The 16,827-nt window shown below is 39.8% G+C and overlaps 1 protein-coding gene across 1 annotated transcript in view; it reads right to left on the bottom strand.

The window, feature by feature from the left end:
* Nucleotides 1–4,409: 4,409 nt before the first annotated feature.
* LTA4H (leukotriene A4 hydrolase) overlaps nt 4,410–16,827 on the bottom strand; it is a 35,935-nt gene continuing 23,517 nt past the window's right edge. Inside the window, exons 14-19 of the mRNA XM_017861739.1 lie at nt 16,679–16,749; nt 13,826–13,880; nt 9,788–9,883; nt 7,336–7,418; nt 6,561–6,665; nt 4,410–4,681 (exon numbers count right to left, since the gene is read on the bottom strand). Of these exons, the coding sequence (XP_017717228.1) occupies nt 4,564–4,681; nt 6,561–6,665; nt 7,336–7,418; nt 9,788–9,883; nt 13,826–13,880; nt 16,679–16,749 (528 nt within the window). The 3' untranslated portion in view covers nt 4,410–4,563. The remainder of the gene's footprint in view (nt 4,682–6,560; nt 6,666–7,335; nt 7,419–9,787; nt 9,884–13,825; nt 13,881–16,678; nt 16,750–16,827) is intronic.

Raw genomic sequence — 16,827 nt, 5'->3', positions numbered from 1 at the left:
TGTAAAATGTGTCCTGCTGGCCAACTGTGACACCAGGAGTGTGGCAATCATTACTCATTTGTTTATTCCACAAACATGTATTGAGCAACTGCTTCCTGTCACCAGTAAGGTTTTCTGAAGTTTTCTTTCCACCAGGGAAGACTGCAAAGGCCAGAGATCATTTTCACAACTGAAGGTTGTCATCTGGGCAAATGAACCACCCTGACTTGGAGATTAGGGGCTCAGACAGCCATGGATGTCAGACTCCAGCTCCACTACTTATTAGCCTTGATTAGGTGACTATTATCCTCTATTTCCTTATCAGAAGGCTGAGGGGCTAACTGCCTCCGTCCAGTATGTGCAGGATTTACCTGTGATCAAATCCTGGCTCTGCCATTTGCTAAGTGTATGACTTGTGGGCAAGTGATTTGACTTATCTGGGCCTCAGTTGCCTCATCTGTAAAATGAAGATAATGATAATGATAGTATCTTTGTCAAAGGGCTATTGGGAGGATGAAGTCAGTTCGTATTTGTAAAGCCCTCAATGCAGCACCTGGCATGGTGGGAATGTTATAGAAGTGTCTGTGATTACTAGTATCTGGACACCAATACTCCATGTAACTATCATGCTTTATAAATGTTCTGTATGAATTATAAAGCTATAATGTTCCACAAATGGTCTTTCATCTTGGCACATGGATATCCCTCACCCAATTAAGCTTCTCCACCACAGATAACTGCTCCCTGCACCCACCTCATTACCACTGGTATTAAGGAACACTGGATAGCATGATTAAAGCATCAAAGACATGCGGATGCTATTTTGACTAAGCAGCATTTTCATCGTAAGCCAGTTTTCAGAGATTTGATTATTGCACTAGAAAAATCCTAAAAAGTCTATTTCCACTAAATCACACTTCTGTTGGGAAGAGAGACACGGTTGCTCACGAAAAACACCCATACTCATACCCAGAGTCCCTCTCATCTGCTGACAGTTTCCCAGGAAGCATATAAATAGCTACCTTGCCGTGAGCCTTATTGAAACTTGGTCTTCAGCTACCCACACCATTACTGCACCCTGGAATTTGTCATGACCTGAATTTGACACACTTAAGAAATCTGAAATTCCAATATTCCACCTTCTGACCATGACCTTCCAACTGCCCCCTTACTTTAGTCACCACCAGCCTTGGACCTGACCTCCAGTCAGTCCCTTCGTCCCTCCACTTCCCACCCGCATCCTCACTTACTTTCCTAGGAAGCTGGTCCCCTAGTTGCTCACTGGACCACTCTTTCTTAAGCACTCTGAGATTCCTTTGCATTCCTAAACCTGTGTCTACACTTGGAGTAACACCCATCCCCTTAGTCATCACAAAAAACAGCCATCTCTTGGCAGGATTGTTTAAGCCTAGGAGGCTGACGCTGCAATGAGTTATGATTGTACAACTGTACTCCAGCCTGGGCAAGAGCAAGACCCTATTTAAAATTTAAAAAAGAAACTGCCATATCTGTTCACCCAGGCAGAAGACACTGCTAGAGAAAGTCCTGTGATCACATAGACTGATGGTATTGCCGTCTTATTCCGTCCACCCCTCAGTGACTTTCCAAAACTTTGACCCCTCTGCCAGGACCTTCTCAACATCCACCTCCTCTAATTCTCAGAGGGAGACCTTACCTCCCACATCTGTAAGAAAACTAAGGCCTGCACATGTGAACCACCTTCACCTTCCGTCCCCCTCCATTCATTCCTTGACTCATTTAACAAAGATTTTTTCAACACCTGTTATGTAACAAGCTCTATGCGAGGTGCTGGGGATGAAATAAATAACAAACACACTCTACCTTCATGGTGCTTACTGTCTGGTGTTGGATAAAGCTGTATAAAGATGACTAATAAGAGGTCTAACTATCCTCATGCTGCAAGAAAACCCAAACTACTGTGTGCCCCAGTTGACAGTCACTGCTGAGTCCAGCTTCTGAGTAATTTCAGCCCAGACATCGGACTAGTGAGGGAAGGAGCTTGCAGATGATACCAGCTCCCAGCCATATAAGTCACCCCCAGCAGTTTGAGGATTCTAAACTCAGGCCCTACGCATTGTGGAGCAGAGACTTCCATGTTATTCTTTCTCTGGGAATGCACTTTCCAACTTCCTTTGCCTGGCTAGAGCTTTCTTACTCTTTACGCCTGTTTAGGCCTTTTCTTCTCCAGGAAGCATTCCCTAAATTCTTGGGTTGGGTTCAGTGGCCCCTCTCTGGGATGCCTTAGCATAGCTCTTCTTTAGTATTCTAGGAACTACTTGTGTTCATCTATAATTACGTATATATCCAACCTGGCACAAAGACACTTAGCATGTGCTTACTAGCTGAACTGAAGAAATGTGAAATGCACTGAGCTGGCCCGCAGGTAAACCAGCAAGCAGGATTAAGTTTGTCTTTAGCGCCCTCTACCTTCTTCACAGAGCCCTTCCACACTACCCGTCAAGCATCCCTTGTCCCAATTCACTTTCAGTATCACTAAGTGATAACTAAAAATGACATTAACTTAGAGCATGTCTTGTAAGCTCATAGGGCAGAAGCCTTTAAGAGCAGTATTTGGGTAAATGGATTTGCTAAAGTCTAATCTTAGAACGTGATCTTATGCCAGTGATTGGAGCTGAACTCCGTTCTCTGTATTCCTGGCAAGGAAGATAAGTGAGAACAGAGCCTGGAGAAAGAATCACACTGCAGTGTAGATAAGTGACCGAGAGGACAGAACGAGGCGGGCAGATTGCTTGAGCGCACGAGTTCGAGACCAGCCTGGGCAACGTGGCCAAACTCTTGCCTCTACGAAACAAAACAAAAATGAGCCAGACATGGTGTTGCATGCCTGTAGTCTCAGCTACGCCAGAGGCTGAGGAGGGAGGATGGCTTGAACCCAGGAGACTGATGCTGCAGTGAGCTGTGGTCATGTCATTGCACTCCAGCCTGGGTGACAGAGTGACACCCTGTCTCAAAACAAAACAAAACATAACAAAACTGCTAGGGAGAGTGAGAGCCAGGGAGAAGTCAGGATTCCAGGAATAGGCAGGAATATGTCTCTTCCATACCTGCCGCACCTTGGGTGTTCGCTCCTATTGTAACTTCAGTGACTGTGTTAGCACTTTGAGGGATTGGACACCGCCCCCCGTCCCCACCCCATGCCAACAATTATACTCTTAAGACATCATTCCTCTTACACAATTTATTTGATCATATCAGTGGACCCAACCCGGGTCAGAGTCTCACCTCTGGGAATTTGGAATTGCGATAGCCTCTCCCTGTCGTCAGAGCTATTTGCAACAGTAAAGCTGGAGAGTGGCCAGCCTGTACGTGGACTAGAGAGGCAGAGGTGAGGGACAATGGTGCTGCAGGCCTGGGCGTCAGACCCCTTCTGTCCATCCCAGGTTCTGATAATCTCCCCGTACCTTGTATCCTTAAAATAATCTTCCTTTTCCCTTTATGACTTCTGGTCACTTGGATTGCTGTTACTTTCAATCAAAGAATTCTAACACAGCTATGGTTCTAATTAATTCTAACTAATAGAGCTAATACACTAATAATTCTACCTAATACAGCTATGTGTGCTGAGGCGCCCTGGGGTACTATGTTGCATTGGCAGGGGCACTTTGTTATGTTTATTTGGTGCCAGTTATTTTGTTGTTTTTGAACAGACTGTCAGAGGGATGGGAAGGACCGGTGCTCAGGGTGGCCATCTGACCCCTGATGGACAGGAGACCAGGACAAGCCCACTGGATGAGCCGGAGGGGTCCAGAAGGAGGGAGTTGAGAGTTCCCACTAAGGTTGACACATTCTGGTAAGGAGTTCATCTGCTGTCCACCAGGTAGGTGGTGTGCAAATACAACTGAGCATTCATGTTTAAGGTTTTTTTTTATTTTTTATTTTTCAAGGCAAAGTCTCCCTCTGTTGTCCAGGCTGGAGTGCAATGGTGCCATCTCGCCTCACTACAACCTCAGCCTCCCAAGTTAAAGTGATTCTCCTCCCTCAGCCTCCCGGGTAGCTGGAATTACAATCGTGCCACCATGCCCAGCTAGTTTTTGTATTTTTAGTAGAGATGGGGTTTCACCATGTTGGCCAGGCTGGTCTCAAACTCCTGACCTCAGGTGATCCACCTGCCTCGGCATCCCAGAGTGTGGGATTATAGGCATGAGCCACCGCACTCAGCCTCATGTTTAAGGTTATCTAAAAAGCAAAGCAAAATCCTAATCATGTTGAATTTTTGAATCTGCAGCAGATTCAAATTAATGAATTTAAATCATATATCAGGTAAAATACTACCTTGACATATTTTGTGATCATACTGGGAGAAAATTAATATAAAGCTAATTTAAAATCTTTAAATTTGTAAATCAAAAGATTAAACCTTGTTAAAATTTACAAAGAATATGCCACTATAAGAAGTAGCTCAACTTTATTTTAGTAAAATCACCAACAAAACAATAAAAGCCAAAACTAAAAGACAGTTTTAATTGTGAGCTGAAGTTTTATATTTCTTCACGAATTCCGTTTAAAAAAGAGAAATCTCTAAAATCATCGATAGGCAGGTCTTTAATCCACTTTTAAGTCTTTCCCCACCAGCATTGCAGTCACAGGATGCATGCTTGCTTTGTGCTCTTGGTAGGTTCGGACAGCTTGATCATGGGATTTGTCAAAGGCAGCAAGATCCCTGCCAAAAAAGAAAAAATTGAAAAGAAAGAAAGGCGAGAAAGAGACAGAAGAGGAGAAAGGGAGGGAAGAAAGAAAGGAGGGAAGGGGTTCAGAGGACGGGGAAAGGAAAGGAGAAAGAAAATAAGAACATAAGTCAATACCCAAGATTAAATTAAAGGATGTCAGCAGGGGTGACAGCCAATGTCACCCAAATAAGGTACCAGTCCCAGCCAATCAGATGGGTATGGTCCTGCCACAGGGTCCCAGAGGCCTCCTTCTGTACCAGACACTGGCCCTTATACTGGCAGATCAGACATTTTGCAGCGAGTTACAGGGAAGGGCTAGAGTGGCTGGGACCAGTGGCTATTTACCAAGCAGCATGGAAGTATTTTATTATTTGAACAGTGTCCTCTAATCTACTGGCTAAATATCGGCCCAGTATGTGAGACTGTGCCTCAAAGGCTTTCTTTCTAAAAACTGCTTTAAAAAATTTTTTTAATCAAGATTTTAAGAGTATGAAAACACTAAATTTATAAATAGATTTTCTGAAAACTTCAAATAATTGAGAGTAAAAATCCTGATCACAGTGAAATAACAAATAATAAATACATAATAAATAAATAAACAATAAATAATAAATACACTAAACAGGACCTACCATACAAAAGGTACGATTAGTCATTTTTAATGTAACTACTATAAACATCATAAAACAGAAATATTTATTTTTCCCACAAAAGCTGTATTCTTATTTATTTTATTCATTTTTTTTTTTTGAGACAGAGTCTTCCACTGTCACTCGGGCTGGAGGGGATGGAGTGCAATGGTGCAATCTCAGCTCACTGCAACCTCCGCCTCCCAGGTTCAAGCGATTCTCCTGCCTCAGTCTCCCAAGTAGCTAGGATTACAGGCACTGGCCACCACACTTGGCTAATTTTTTGTATTTTAGTAGAGATGGGGTTTCACTATATTGGCCAGGCTGGTATCAAACTCCTGACCTCGTGATCTGCCTGCCTTGGCCTCCCAAAGTGCTGGATTACAGGCGTGAGCCACTGCGCCCAGCCCAAGTATACTCTTATTGAAAAACCTATTTAAAGTATATTTTACTCAATTCAAAGCTAGATGGGTTTTAATTATGGAAAGCATATAAAATATACTTAAAAATTAATTTTGTGGTCACATCAAAAAAGAGATAATGACTTATTTTGCCAAGTTTTATGGCATTATTATTATATTGCCATCACTTTTGATGCCCAAAACTACAATTAATTTTGCACCAACCTAAATACTTGTGAAGTAAATGAAAAGCAAACAAAAGTAATCATGGATATTTATGGCATGATTTTTTTTTCCCAGAATTTGGACAAAATTCATAGATAAAGAACTTCACTGAGATATTCTTTTTTTTTCTTGAGATATTCTTAACTTGTATCTTGCTGTTAAGATACAACTTATCCCCCTCTTACCAAGCATTCCTTTACTATGTCAAGCAACCTACCTTTGACCTCTATGCAACATTTGAACACAAAAGAGTTAGCTTTATCTGCTTATTTCTCCTTACATTTAACTTCAGACTCTCTTTCTTGTCTAAACCTACCTACCAACTATCTTCTAGTTGCCTTTAAAAATCTTTGTGTATATAAGCCTATCTTTGATTTATTTCTATTTCATCAGTGTCTAACTCTATTTGGCTCAAAATAGGTAATCCATATATGTTTCTAAAAAAAGGAATGAAATTATTTCAAATTTTAAATATTTGTAAGTGTGAATCCCTATTCCAAAATCATATTGATAAACTTTAACAAAAAATATCTGTCATATAGATTATGTTTAAACATTTGAGAGTTTTCTTCCTATTTCTTAGATGAATTCAAAGCACAGTCTGAGTGGGTTCTTACTTGAATAAGGGCCGGGTAAACTTCATTCTCCCTTGTTCAGTTGCCATCTTTAGCGCCAAAGGAATTGCGTCCTCCCACTTGGATTGAATGCAGAGCCGCAGCCATCTAAAAGGAGGATTTAGGGGGAGCATGGGGTAGAAAATGAGGAAGGGGCAGGATATGACAGGTATATCTTAATATTACTTCTGTAGTGATGAATAACCCCACTATAGTTATACTGTACACCACTTTATGGTATGTCTTGATTCTGAGACTCTCAAATCCTTATATATACAATTTAATAATTGGTGAAGAGAAAGAAGAGGAGCCAGTTCTTGAAAAAGATCATATATTTTAAAAGGTCTGGATCAGTAGGTGCTCACATACCTTGTAAATGCAATTTCTGAAGGAATTAAACTTTGGTTTAAGCCTCACATTACAAATTTGAATTAAGAAAGATTAACATATAATAGAATAAAATATTTCTAACTATTCCCATTTCAAAGTAGATTTAGTTGGTTGTGGAGAAAGCCTATTTACCACGGAATCCTTCATTCTAATTTTTTTTTTCTTTAAGGTAAGAGAGGTTTAGAGCAAAGTCTAATGGAAAGATTAATACTATCAGCTTACACATTGCAACTATTCCTTAAATACCACTATAAGTATTTACATAGAAGCAGTCAGTTTGACAAGGACTTCTCAAGACTCAAGTATGTCTCATACTCTGCATTCCCTTTCTCCACCTTTCAAAGGAGTTTTCTGCTTTCTTCCACAGAGACAAGTTAAAATGATGTACCTGAATCGTATTTCAGAATTGTTAATGGCATTGAAGTTGTACACCTCTTGCATTCGCTTTATGTGCCCCAATGGAAGAGGTGCCTAAGAGCAAAATAAAGAAGTATACCGTATCATTTCAACAGGATTCCTTGGAAGAAAGGAGCTGGAGAGAAATGCATAGCCAGATTAAAATCCTAAATATTTTATAATATAGAAATAAGTTAGATAAAAATAAAAGAAACATTGCACACTAAAGTAAATTCTGTGCAAACTTATTCTGGATGAGGATATTCTACTGGGAGCACAGGGATAATTTACTTTGTGAAGTACTCAGAATTAAATGAGAATTGCTCTTCTTAGACTTTTTAGCATGTATAAATATTATCTTTCAGACTCTTCCTAGACTTTTTCTAGTTATTCTCTATACCTTATATATCTTAAATGCATTCCATTCTCCAGATTAAATCATAGTTCCTTAATTTTTTGCCTGATTCCCCCTAGCTTTATCTTTGTATATTGCCCCTGAAATCCCTCTTAAATTATCTACATCCCTAGCAGTTCTCAAATGTTGGTATTATAGACCTCTTTGGGAATCTGATGAATAATGTGGATGCTTTCCGTAGGGGTGAAAATACACTTACTACACGAATACAAACTTCTGTATACAATTTCAGGGGTTTCATAAGCATCCTATCCCTACCTTAACTCACCCTAAAAGGGAGGACAAATTTGGGTGAAGGAAAGAAAAAAGATGAGTTCAGTTTGGACAAGCAGAGAGTTTGCAGTGCCTGTGAGTACAGGCAGAGGTGCCTCTAGGTAGATGATAACTCTCCCCTCCAACCACGACCTCCTTACCTTACAGGACTCCACACTCACTAACCATCTCTGCTCTCATGAACTACTAACCCTGATGCAAATAATTTAGTCCATTAGCCCCTTATGGACACATGCAACTCCAAGTCCACCCTGGTAGACCAACTGGTTAAGGTCATCTCCAAGGCTCCCTGACTTGCCCTAAGTTTTGCCATACCCATTCCAGAATCACCCTACCATGTTCTCTCTGTGACCCTAGGCCACCCACCAGTGGTAGAGCAATTTATGAAACCATGATGATCCGATGCACTAAAAATAGATTCCCTCTTACTTTGATGGGGCCCTTGTTGCCTCAAAATCCTATTCCTAATTTTTGCATCAATTCCACAGGAAATTCCGCTCCAAATCTTCCTTCTCAAGGTCCTTAGACTGAAGACTTCCCTTTCATGGAAGTCTTTAAAATCTAGTCATTGGTTTATCTCAAAATGCAGCATCTCCTTTTGGTTTCTTCTATTCTTTCAATTTTCTAGATTCAAAACCTTAAAATCTGCTGGATTCTTTACTGTTCACCCCTATATCCCATCAGTCACGGAGCTCTGTGCTTTCACCTTATGTAACCTCTTTCTCACGTCTCATTCTCTCCTCTCCCTGCAACTCACTCCCTCAAGTCTGGTACTCCTGCCAGTCTCCCAACTAGTGACTTCACCACCATGCAGCCTTCATGGCCCCAGATTAGTTTTCACAACCCAGCATTTCATCCCGACTCTCCTGCTGGATTTTTTAAATCCTTTTCTACTGATCAGTGTAAGATCTAAAATTTCTTAGCTTAGCATTCAAGAGTCATCACATCTGGTTCTACTAGCTTTTCTAGTGTTACCTTCACTGACTTCCTTACCCAGTGCTACTGTTTCCTCCAGCAATGCTGCAGACGAATTCCAGCCCTTGCTGCTCCTTCCACCTTGAATTTCTACCTCCCTGCTAGTCCTAGGGGCACAAATCAAGTCTCCTCTCTGATGCCCCCAGTTGGAAGAGAGTCTTTCACTAATTAAGTTTTTCCAAATGACACCTAAGGAATACCTTTTATTGTTAATTAAAAAAAAAAAAATGTATGAGATGGAGTTTCACTCTGTTGCTCAGGCTGGAGTAGAGGGGTGTGATCTCAGCTCACTGCAACCTCTGACTCCCAGTCCAAGTGATTCTCCTGCCTCAGCCTCCCGAGTAGCTGGGATTACAGGCACCTGCCACCATGCCCAGCTAATTTTTGTATTTTTAGTAGAGACGAGATTTCACCATGTTGGCCAAGCTGGTCTCGAACTCCTGACTTCAAGTGATCTGCCCGCCTCGGCCTCCCAAAGTGCTGGGATTACAGATGTGAGCCACCGCACCTGGCTTACTGCTAAATTTTGCATGTGTTTCCCTTCCTACAAGATTATAAGCTATTTGAAGATAAGGTATATCCTTTCTTCCATATTTTCATATTTAGCACAATATAAAACACAGTAAGCATTTAATGCTTTTTTAAAGAAATGAATGAGTTTTATAAATGATTTTTTCCCCATTAGTTTCCACATTAATAATCTTTTTGCCAAGTTGGGTAGAACATAAATGCTGTGCCTTTCTGTCCATTTTAATTTCTAAGCTTTTGAGCTAGTACTTACCCTCTGGAGCATCTGTGCTAAAAACTCATTCAACTGATGAGAGGAGAGATCTTTCAGGTCTGTGGCATTGAATGAATTTAAATCTTCTTCTTTGGCCTAAAATAAATTTAGCCAGTTATTTTTGTTCAAGTACAATTTAGTAATACTTATTGGTTTATCTAACATACAAGTAAAATTGAGAAAAAGAACCATATGAATGCATAAGATTATTCAAAATAAATTTAAGCCTGAGTTACTTAAGTAATCCTGAGATTGAGTTACTGTAATTTAAATAGCTGATATGACTCCTAGAATCTATATTACTTAAGAAAAAGTAGATTACGGGTAGGAAGAGTGGAAGAAACTGTTGACATTCATTGTACCATTTGAGGTATAGAAATTTCCAAAGCAAAGAAACATTTCAAAATGTATGCATGTTGACTAATTTATAGACCAATTCAAAAATGTAAAGAATGAAATTGTGTATTTTTAAATATTACATTAATAAATTCGTAAGACCATAAACTAAGTTTCCTCCATCCCCACATATTCTGTTTTCCCCACTCAATCTAGAAACCATCTAAGAAAAAGAAAAAATGAGTCTGCACTTTTCAAATTTGGATTTACTCTCAAAAATCTTTGAGAAGATGATTAAGCAATATTAAATAAAGCTGATCAAAATAAGGATTTTAAAATATTTTAAAACTAGTTTTATATTCTTCTAAACTAGGGCTTCTGTTACTTTAAAAGAAATACATGCAAATACTAAAAAACCAAATAGGACAGAAGGAAAAATTCTTTTGGTTTTGCTCCCTGTTTCCAAGTACTGCTCCTCAGTAACCAATATTCATAGTTTCTGTATATCCTTCCACTAAATTTAATGCATAGGCATATATCCTTTTAAAGAAATATTTTGCGTCTTCCCCCCTTCAGAACTCTCCTTAATAGCAATACTTCTTTTCCCTTTACAACTTATCCTTAATATGAGAACGTACAGCTCCAGCTCATTTTCTGTGCAAAACCCTGCAAATCTAAACTATATATTAATTAAGGATATGTTTATGTTGTAAAAACATAAAAAGCAAGAGAATGATAAACCAAAATTCAGGACAATGGTTACCCGGATGGGTCAGCAAGGAGGGTGGAGAAGGGGATAAGATGGGGAGGGATGCTACAGAGGTACCGGCAAGATTTGACTTCTTATGCTAGTGGTGCATCACACAGGTCTTGTTTTACAATTGTTTTTTACACTTAGAAATATGTTATAAATATTCTTTTGCATGTATTTACTATTTAAGACAAATCATTGAGAAATAAAATACATAAGGAAAAGAGTGCACTAGTGAATACAGTGTCCTGAATCTGTTTCTAACACTGCCTGTTTCTACTAATATTGAAGAGTTGATCATCATCCACCTTAATTGCTGGGCCCAAAGGAATATTTGAGCAGAATTTAGTAGCAGTTTTATCTAGCACCAAATAAGCTGGAATACATTTTTCAAACTAAAACAGAGGATTCGAACACACACTGTTAAAAAATCCTGTTTCCCACAGGAATCTCTTATACTTTTCTTCGTAACAAGTTTGTCAACTACACAAAACATAAAGTTCAAGACACAGGTATTATAGAAGAACAAAGCATTATCTGTGGCAAGATGTGTTACCACACTTCTCTCTTGGACAGAAAAAAGCCTTATTTGAAAAAGCACACAATTAAACCATTCCTCCAATATAAACTCAACACTACTCCAGGCCAAGTATTGACAGGTGAAGTATCTATGGACACAACCAGCCTACCTTTCTGATAGGTAGCTACTAGAAGATTTTATTACTTCCTTCCAAAAAAGAAAAAAAAAATCCGCAACAAACAGACTTGACCTTAGATCCGAATAGTAATTAGTAATGCTCTATCTTTGTTATGATGTTATAAAAGTCTCCAAAAAAATGTTTATATTTTATTTTAAATTGGAGTGTTGCTTCCCTTGGTTTCTGGTTCCATTTTTCCTGATTTGCCTTACTCCTGATTTCGTTTTTCTTCCGTCTTCTGGCTGTAAGGATGTTCTGCCAATACCTGGAGCTTTCTACTCCCTTTTCTTCTTCTCCACGTCTAATCGGTTCTCAAGTTCTTAGTTATAAAATTAAACTTCAAAAGTCTTTCAACTCTTTTTTTTTTTGAGACAGAGAATTGCTCTGTCACCCAGGCTGGAGTACAATGGTGTGATCTCAGCTCACTGCAACATCTGCCTCCTGGGTTCAAGCAATTCTAGTGCCTCAACCTCCCGAGTAGCTGGGGTTATAGGTGTGCACCACCACACATGGCTAGTTTTTGTATCTTTAGTAGACATGGGGTTTCGCCATGTTGGCCAGGCTGGTCTCGAACCCCTGGGCTCACGTGATCTGCTTTGCATTTGTTATTTTTGTGTGAATCTAATGTCTTAATTAAACAATAGATGCTTCAAAGGTAAGTCCATCTCTGTATTTTTCATAGTGTGTGATGCAGCATTTTGTATATAGAAAGATGTGAAGAAATAATGGTCAAGTACACTTTAGAAACAAGTTTTAAAAGGCAATTGCTAAACTGATTACACAGTTGGAGGCCATTATCCAAGCGAATTAACACAGGAACAGAAAACCAAATACAGGATATTCTCAAACATATGTGAGAGCTAAACGACTGTGTACTCACGGACATAAAAGTGGCAACAATAGATGCTGGGACTACTGGGAGCAGGGCAAGGGCTAAAAAACTGTTGGGTACTATGTCAGTACCTGGGTGATGGGATCATCATACCCCAAACCTCAGCAGCACACAATATGCACGTGTGACAAACCTGCACATGTGCCCCCTGAACTCAAAAGTTGATATTACTTAAAACATTATAAATCTGTTGCAAATTAATAGGAATAAAAGTATTTCTAAATTTTCTGTTATTCTTCATTAAAGAATTATCGGCCGGGCGCGGTGGCTCAAGCCTGTAATCCCAGCACTTTGGGAGGCCGAGACGGGCGGATCACGAGGTCAGAAGATCGAGACCATCCTGGCTAATACGGTGAAACCCTGTCTCTACTTAAAATACAAAAAACTAGCCGGGCGACGAGGCGGGCGCCTGTAGTCCCAGCTACTCGGGAGGCTGAGGCAGGAGAATGGCGTAAACCCGGGAGGCGGAGCTTGCAGTGAGCTGAGATCCGGCCACTGCACTCCAGCCTGGGTGGCAGAACAAGACTCCGTCTCAAAAAAAAAAAAAAGAATTATCGAGGGCATATCCTTACTTTGGCTTCAGTAAAGGATTCTATTTTAGTACATATATGAAGAAGCTCCTCTTTAAGATGCTTCATAGAAAGTGAACCAAGTTATTGACAGAGCAAAAGTGCCTCGATTCTTTCTACCACTAATAGTCAGCAGTTGGTCACCCAAGATCATTTTAGATGTACCTGGTATGTGAAATCGCTATATTGGAAGCAGTATCTTACAAATGATTTAAAAGGAAAAGAAGAAAGGTAAGATGCAAATATTTTTGCATACTTCTTTTCAAGAGTTAAGAAGCAAGAAAAATCAGGATTAATGCCTTTAACATCTATTTTTTTCCCCCCATAAAACTTAATTTTCTAGGTTGGGCACAAGGGCTCATGCCTGTAATTCCAGCACTCTGGGAGGCTAAGGTGGGAGGATCACTGGAGACCAGGAGTTTGAAACCAGCCTGTACAACACAGACCCTGTTTGTACAAAAAGTTTTAAATTAGGCAGGCATGGTGGTGCATGCCTGTAGTCCCAGTTACTCAGGAGGCTGAGGTGGGATGACTGACTGAGCCCAGGAGGTTGAGGCTGCAATGAGTCATGATCACGCCACTGTACTCCGGCCTGGGCAACAGAGCAAGACCCTGTCTCAAACCCTTAATTTTCTATATTGAGAGTAGATATAATATCACCTTAGATAAACCTGACTTTCAAATAGCCTTTCCAAATATAACTGTTTGTGATTTAAATACCCTCCCTGCTTCATGAGTAAAGACATATTTGCACAATTCAAAAAGGAATCAAAATCACACATTATTACTTACAGTAATCCATCTTTGACTTAAGGCAATACAAGCATTTGTCAGAGTCATATCATAACTGCAAAGATAAAAGGTAAAGATTAAATTGTATAAAAATGCACATGCTTTTGCAGAAATGCAGTTTTAAAGCTACGGTACATACTTAAATTTCAAAGTCCTTTTTAAATAAGGAAAACAAACTCCAAAGTGATGAAAACAGGAAATATGTTACCTAACTTACATACTACTGGCATCATCCAAGAACTCACAAATCCAAATGGATACCACATTAATGAAATACTCATCTATCTTTTAGAAAGAATGCCAAAGCACCTCAGCAAAAGACTGTCATGTGCTCAAGTAATCTATGTTGAAGTAGTTGGAATCAGTTGAGCATATTTACTATATGGCAGGAACAGTTCTAGGCACTCAAGACAACAAGATGAACAACACAAAGGCCTTGCTCTCATGGATTTAGTCTAACTCTAGTGTGGAGAGTGGCTGGAAGAAGTCAGAACAGATAAAAGTACACAGTTTGGGTGCCAGAACCATCTTCCAGGGTGTGAAGATGTGATACTGAACTTGAACAGTGGTAGTAGAAATGGAGAGATGTGGATAGACTCAGATATTTAAATCATATACAAATGATGAGAACATTATAAAAAGAGGATTTTCTGTGGTTTGAGATTTTCTAAGATACTCTTTTACAGAATCCCAAGTACGGGAATGATTCCAGGGTTCCTCTAGCACTTTGGTATTATTTGAAAGCAATCATAAGGGATCTAGAATGAACCAAGGCCCAAAAAGGATCCCTTAGCAGCGGTGATATCAAAGAAACACTTTTGAAGAACTAATTTTCCACCCAGATTTCTCTAATTTTAAAAGCAACCGTCAAAGACTTCTCCACTCCTAAACTTCCTGGAACTGTCTTTTGACTTTATCAGGCCCCTGAAGTTAGACTCCTTGAAAGACTCCAAACTCCAAATTCTATGCTTTTATTCTCAGGCTCCTCATAATTGTACAGCACACCAGACTGCTGACCACTCTCCATACCACTTTTAAATTATTTCTTCCCACAGCTTTCTTAATGAATTAACCTTTGAAAGCTCTTTTTAGTTTTCCATTTATTTTGCTCCCTTTCCTCTGTCCCAGCTCTAAAATGAAGATCCTCTAAGGTTCTAAACTTTACTTCTTGTATTCTTCTTTGTAAGTCATCTCCAAGACAATGTCCAAATCCATCACCATTAAAATTAATAGTTTCCTCACCTGCAATACTTAATATTTTTTAAAAAAATACTTTTCATTGTATTATAATTACTTGACACATACATGTTTGCTCTGTGAGTTCCTTATTCATCATATTAGTGCCTGACAATAAATGTGTGCTGGATTGAGCTGAATCTTTACTACATCTCTGCTCAGTCATTTCTAATTTCTTCTTTTCTCACTACAGCCAATCAGTGGCCAATAGATTCTAGCCCCAAAACGTCTCTCCTCTCAGTTACTCCTTTCTTCTCCCACTGCCTTTCTATTACTTCAGGTCCTCATAATCTCTGGTCAGGCTGTTGTAAGAATTGATGAGATAATGTATGGCACTTCTTAATGAAGTGCTGGGGAAAAAATCTAAAGTATTCTTTTTGCTGATACCTTTTTTAGATGTTAAAAGGGTTTACTGATGATTTGTGCCACCTGTTTCCAAAACAAAATTCGAAACATTCTATTGTAATCACCCCTCCCTATCTGAGCTCCTGTTTCCCACCACAGCCTATGATAACCAGGACTGCCCGGTCAGTGGGGCACTCGGACCACATCTGTTCCATACTCAAAACTCCCAGTAACTTCTCAACCAAACACTTCTCAGCCTGGCTGTTTAAAGTGCTTTACAAACAAACATGACCAGGCCTCATCTTGTTTCCTAGCTTCTCTCCTGCTGCTCCCTGCAAATCAATTAAACTGGCCTGTTTAGTGTAAGAGAAGCTGGTAGGCAATTTTGGTGATCCAAAAGAAAGGCAACAAGAGACTGGAACACGCCATGGTCAGTGTCCTCACACAACTCATGAAAGACCAAAGTTCAGGTTCAATTGAAGGAGGGGGTTCAGTATAAAAAAGCAGTATATTGAGGCCAGGCACAGTGGCTCACACCTGTAATCCCAACACTCTGGGAGACAAAGGCAGGCGGATCGTTTGAGCTCAGGAGTTTGAGACCAGCCTGGGCAATGTGGTGAAACCCCACCTCTAGCAAAAATACAAAAACTTAGCTGGGTGTGGTAGTGCACACCTGTGGTCCCAGCTACTTGCAAGGCTGAGGTGGGAGGATCATTTGAGCCCGGGAGGCAGAGGTTACAGTGAGCTAAGATCACATCACTGTATGCCAGCCTGGGCCACAGAGTGAGACCCTGTTTCCAAGAAAAAAGAAAAAAGAAAGAAAGCAGTATACCAGAGGCAATAAGACTGCCAGGGTTTGAATCTCAACTTTTACTACTTACTAGCTGTGCAACCTAGGGCAAGACATTTTACCTAGCTAAACCTAACTTACCTCCTTGGGAAAAGGGGATAATAAGTGTTGTAATTAACATAATACTTATAAAATATTTTATTGCAGAAGTTTGAAGGAAGATACAATAGCTTATTCTTTTCTAAATCCCTCACCATCCTTGTGCAGAAAGGAGGCACTCGATTACTTGAAGTAAAAAATCATATTTGTAAACTGTGGAAATTATTCTTTTGGCCTTGGGGTTAAGGCCAAAACACCTAAGAACTCTGCTGTCATCATTAACTAGTAACAGTTTCAGGAAAGCATACTATTCTTTCAGATATTTTGAGGCTCTCTAGGAGTTAGGAGAATGAGAAGGAAAGCATTAGCAGGCAAGTACTTACTTGGGTTTTATGGGAGGCAGTCCAGGAGAGTAGAGCCAGGCATTCCAATCAACTTGATTGAGAACATCAACCTACGAATAGTAAGAATTCACAGTTTACAACAGAATGCCCTTTCCTGTTGAAAACAAAACTTAAACTTATAAGTCCTT

This window comes from Rhinopithecus bieti, unplaced genomic scaffold (genome assembly GCF_001698545.2).
Source record: "Rhinopithecus bieti isolate Rb0 unplaced genomic scaffold, ASM169854v2 scaffold_61298, whole genome shotgun sequence".
Classification (NCBI taxonomy): domain Eukaryota; kingdom Metazoa; phylum Chordata; class Mammalia; order Primates; family Cercopithecidae; genus Rhinopithecus; species Rhinopithecus bieti.
The sequence above is the reverse complement of the archived record's forward strand: the minus strand, read 5'-3'. Positions and strand labels throughout refer to the sequence as shown.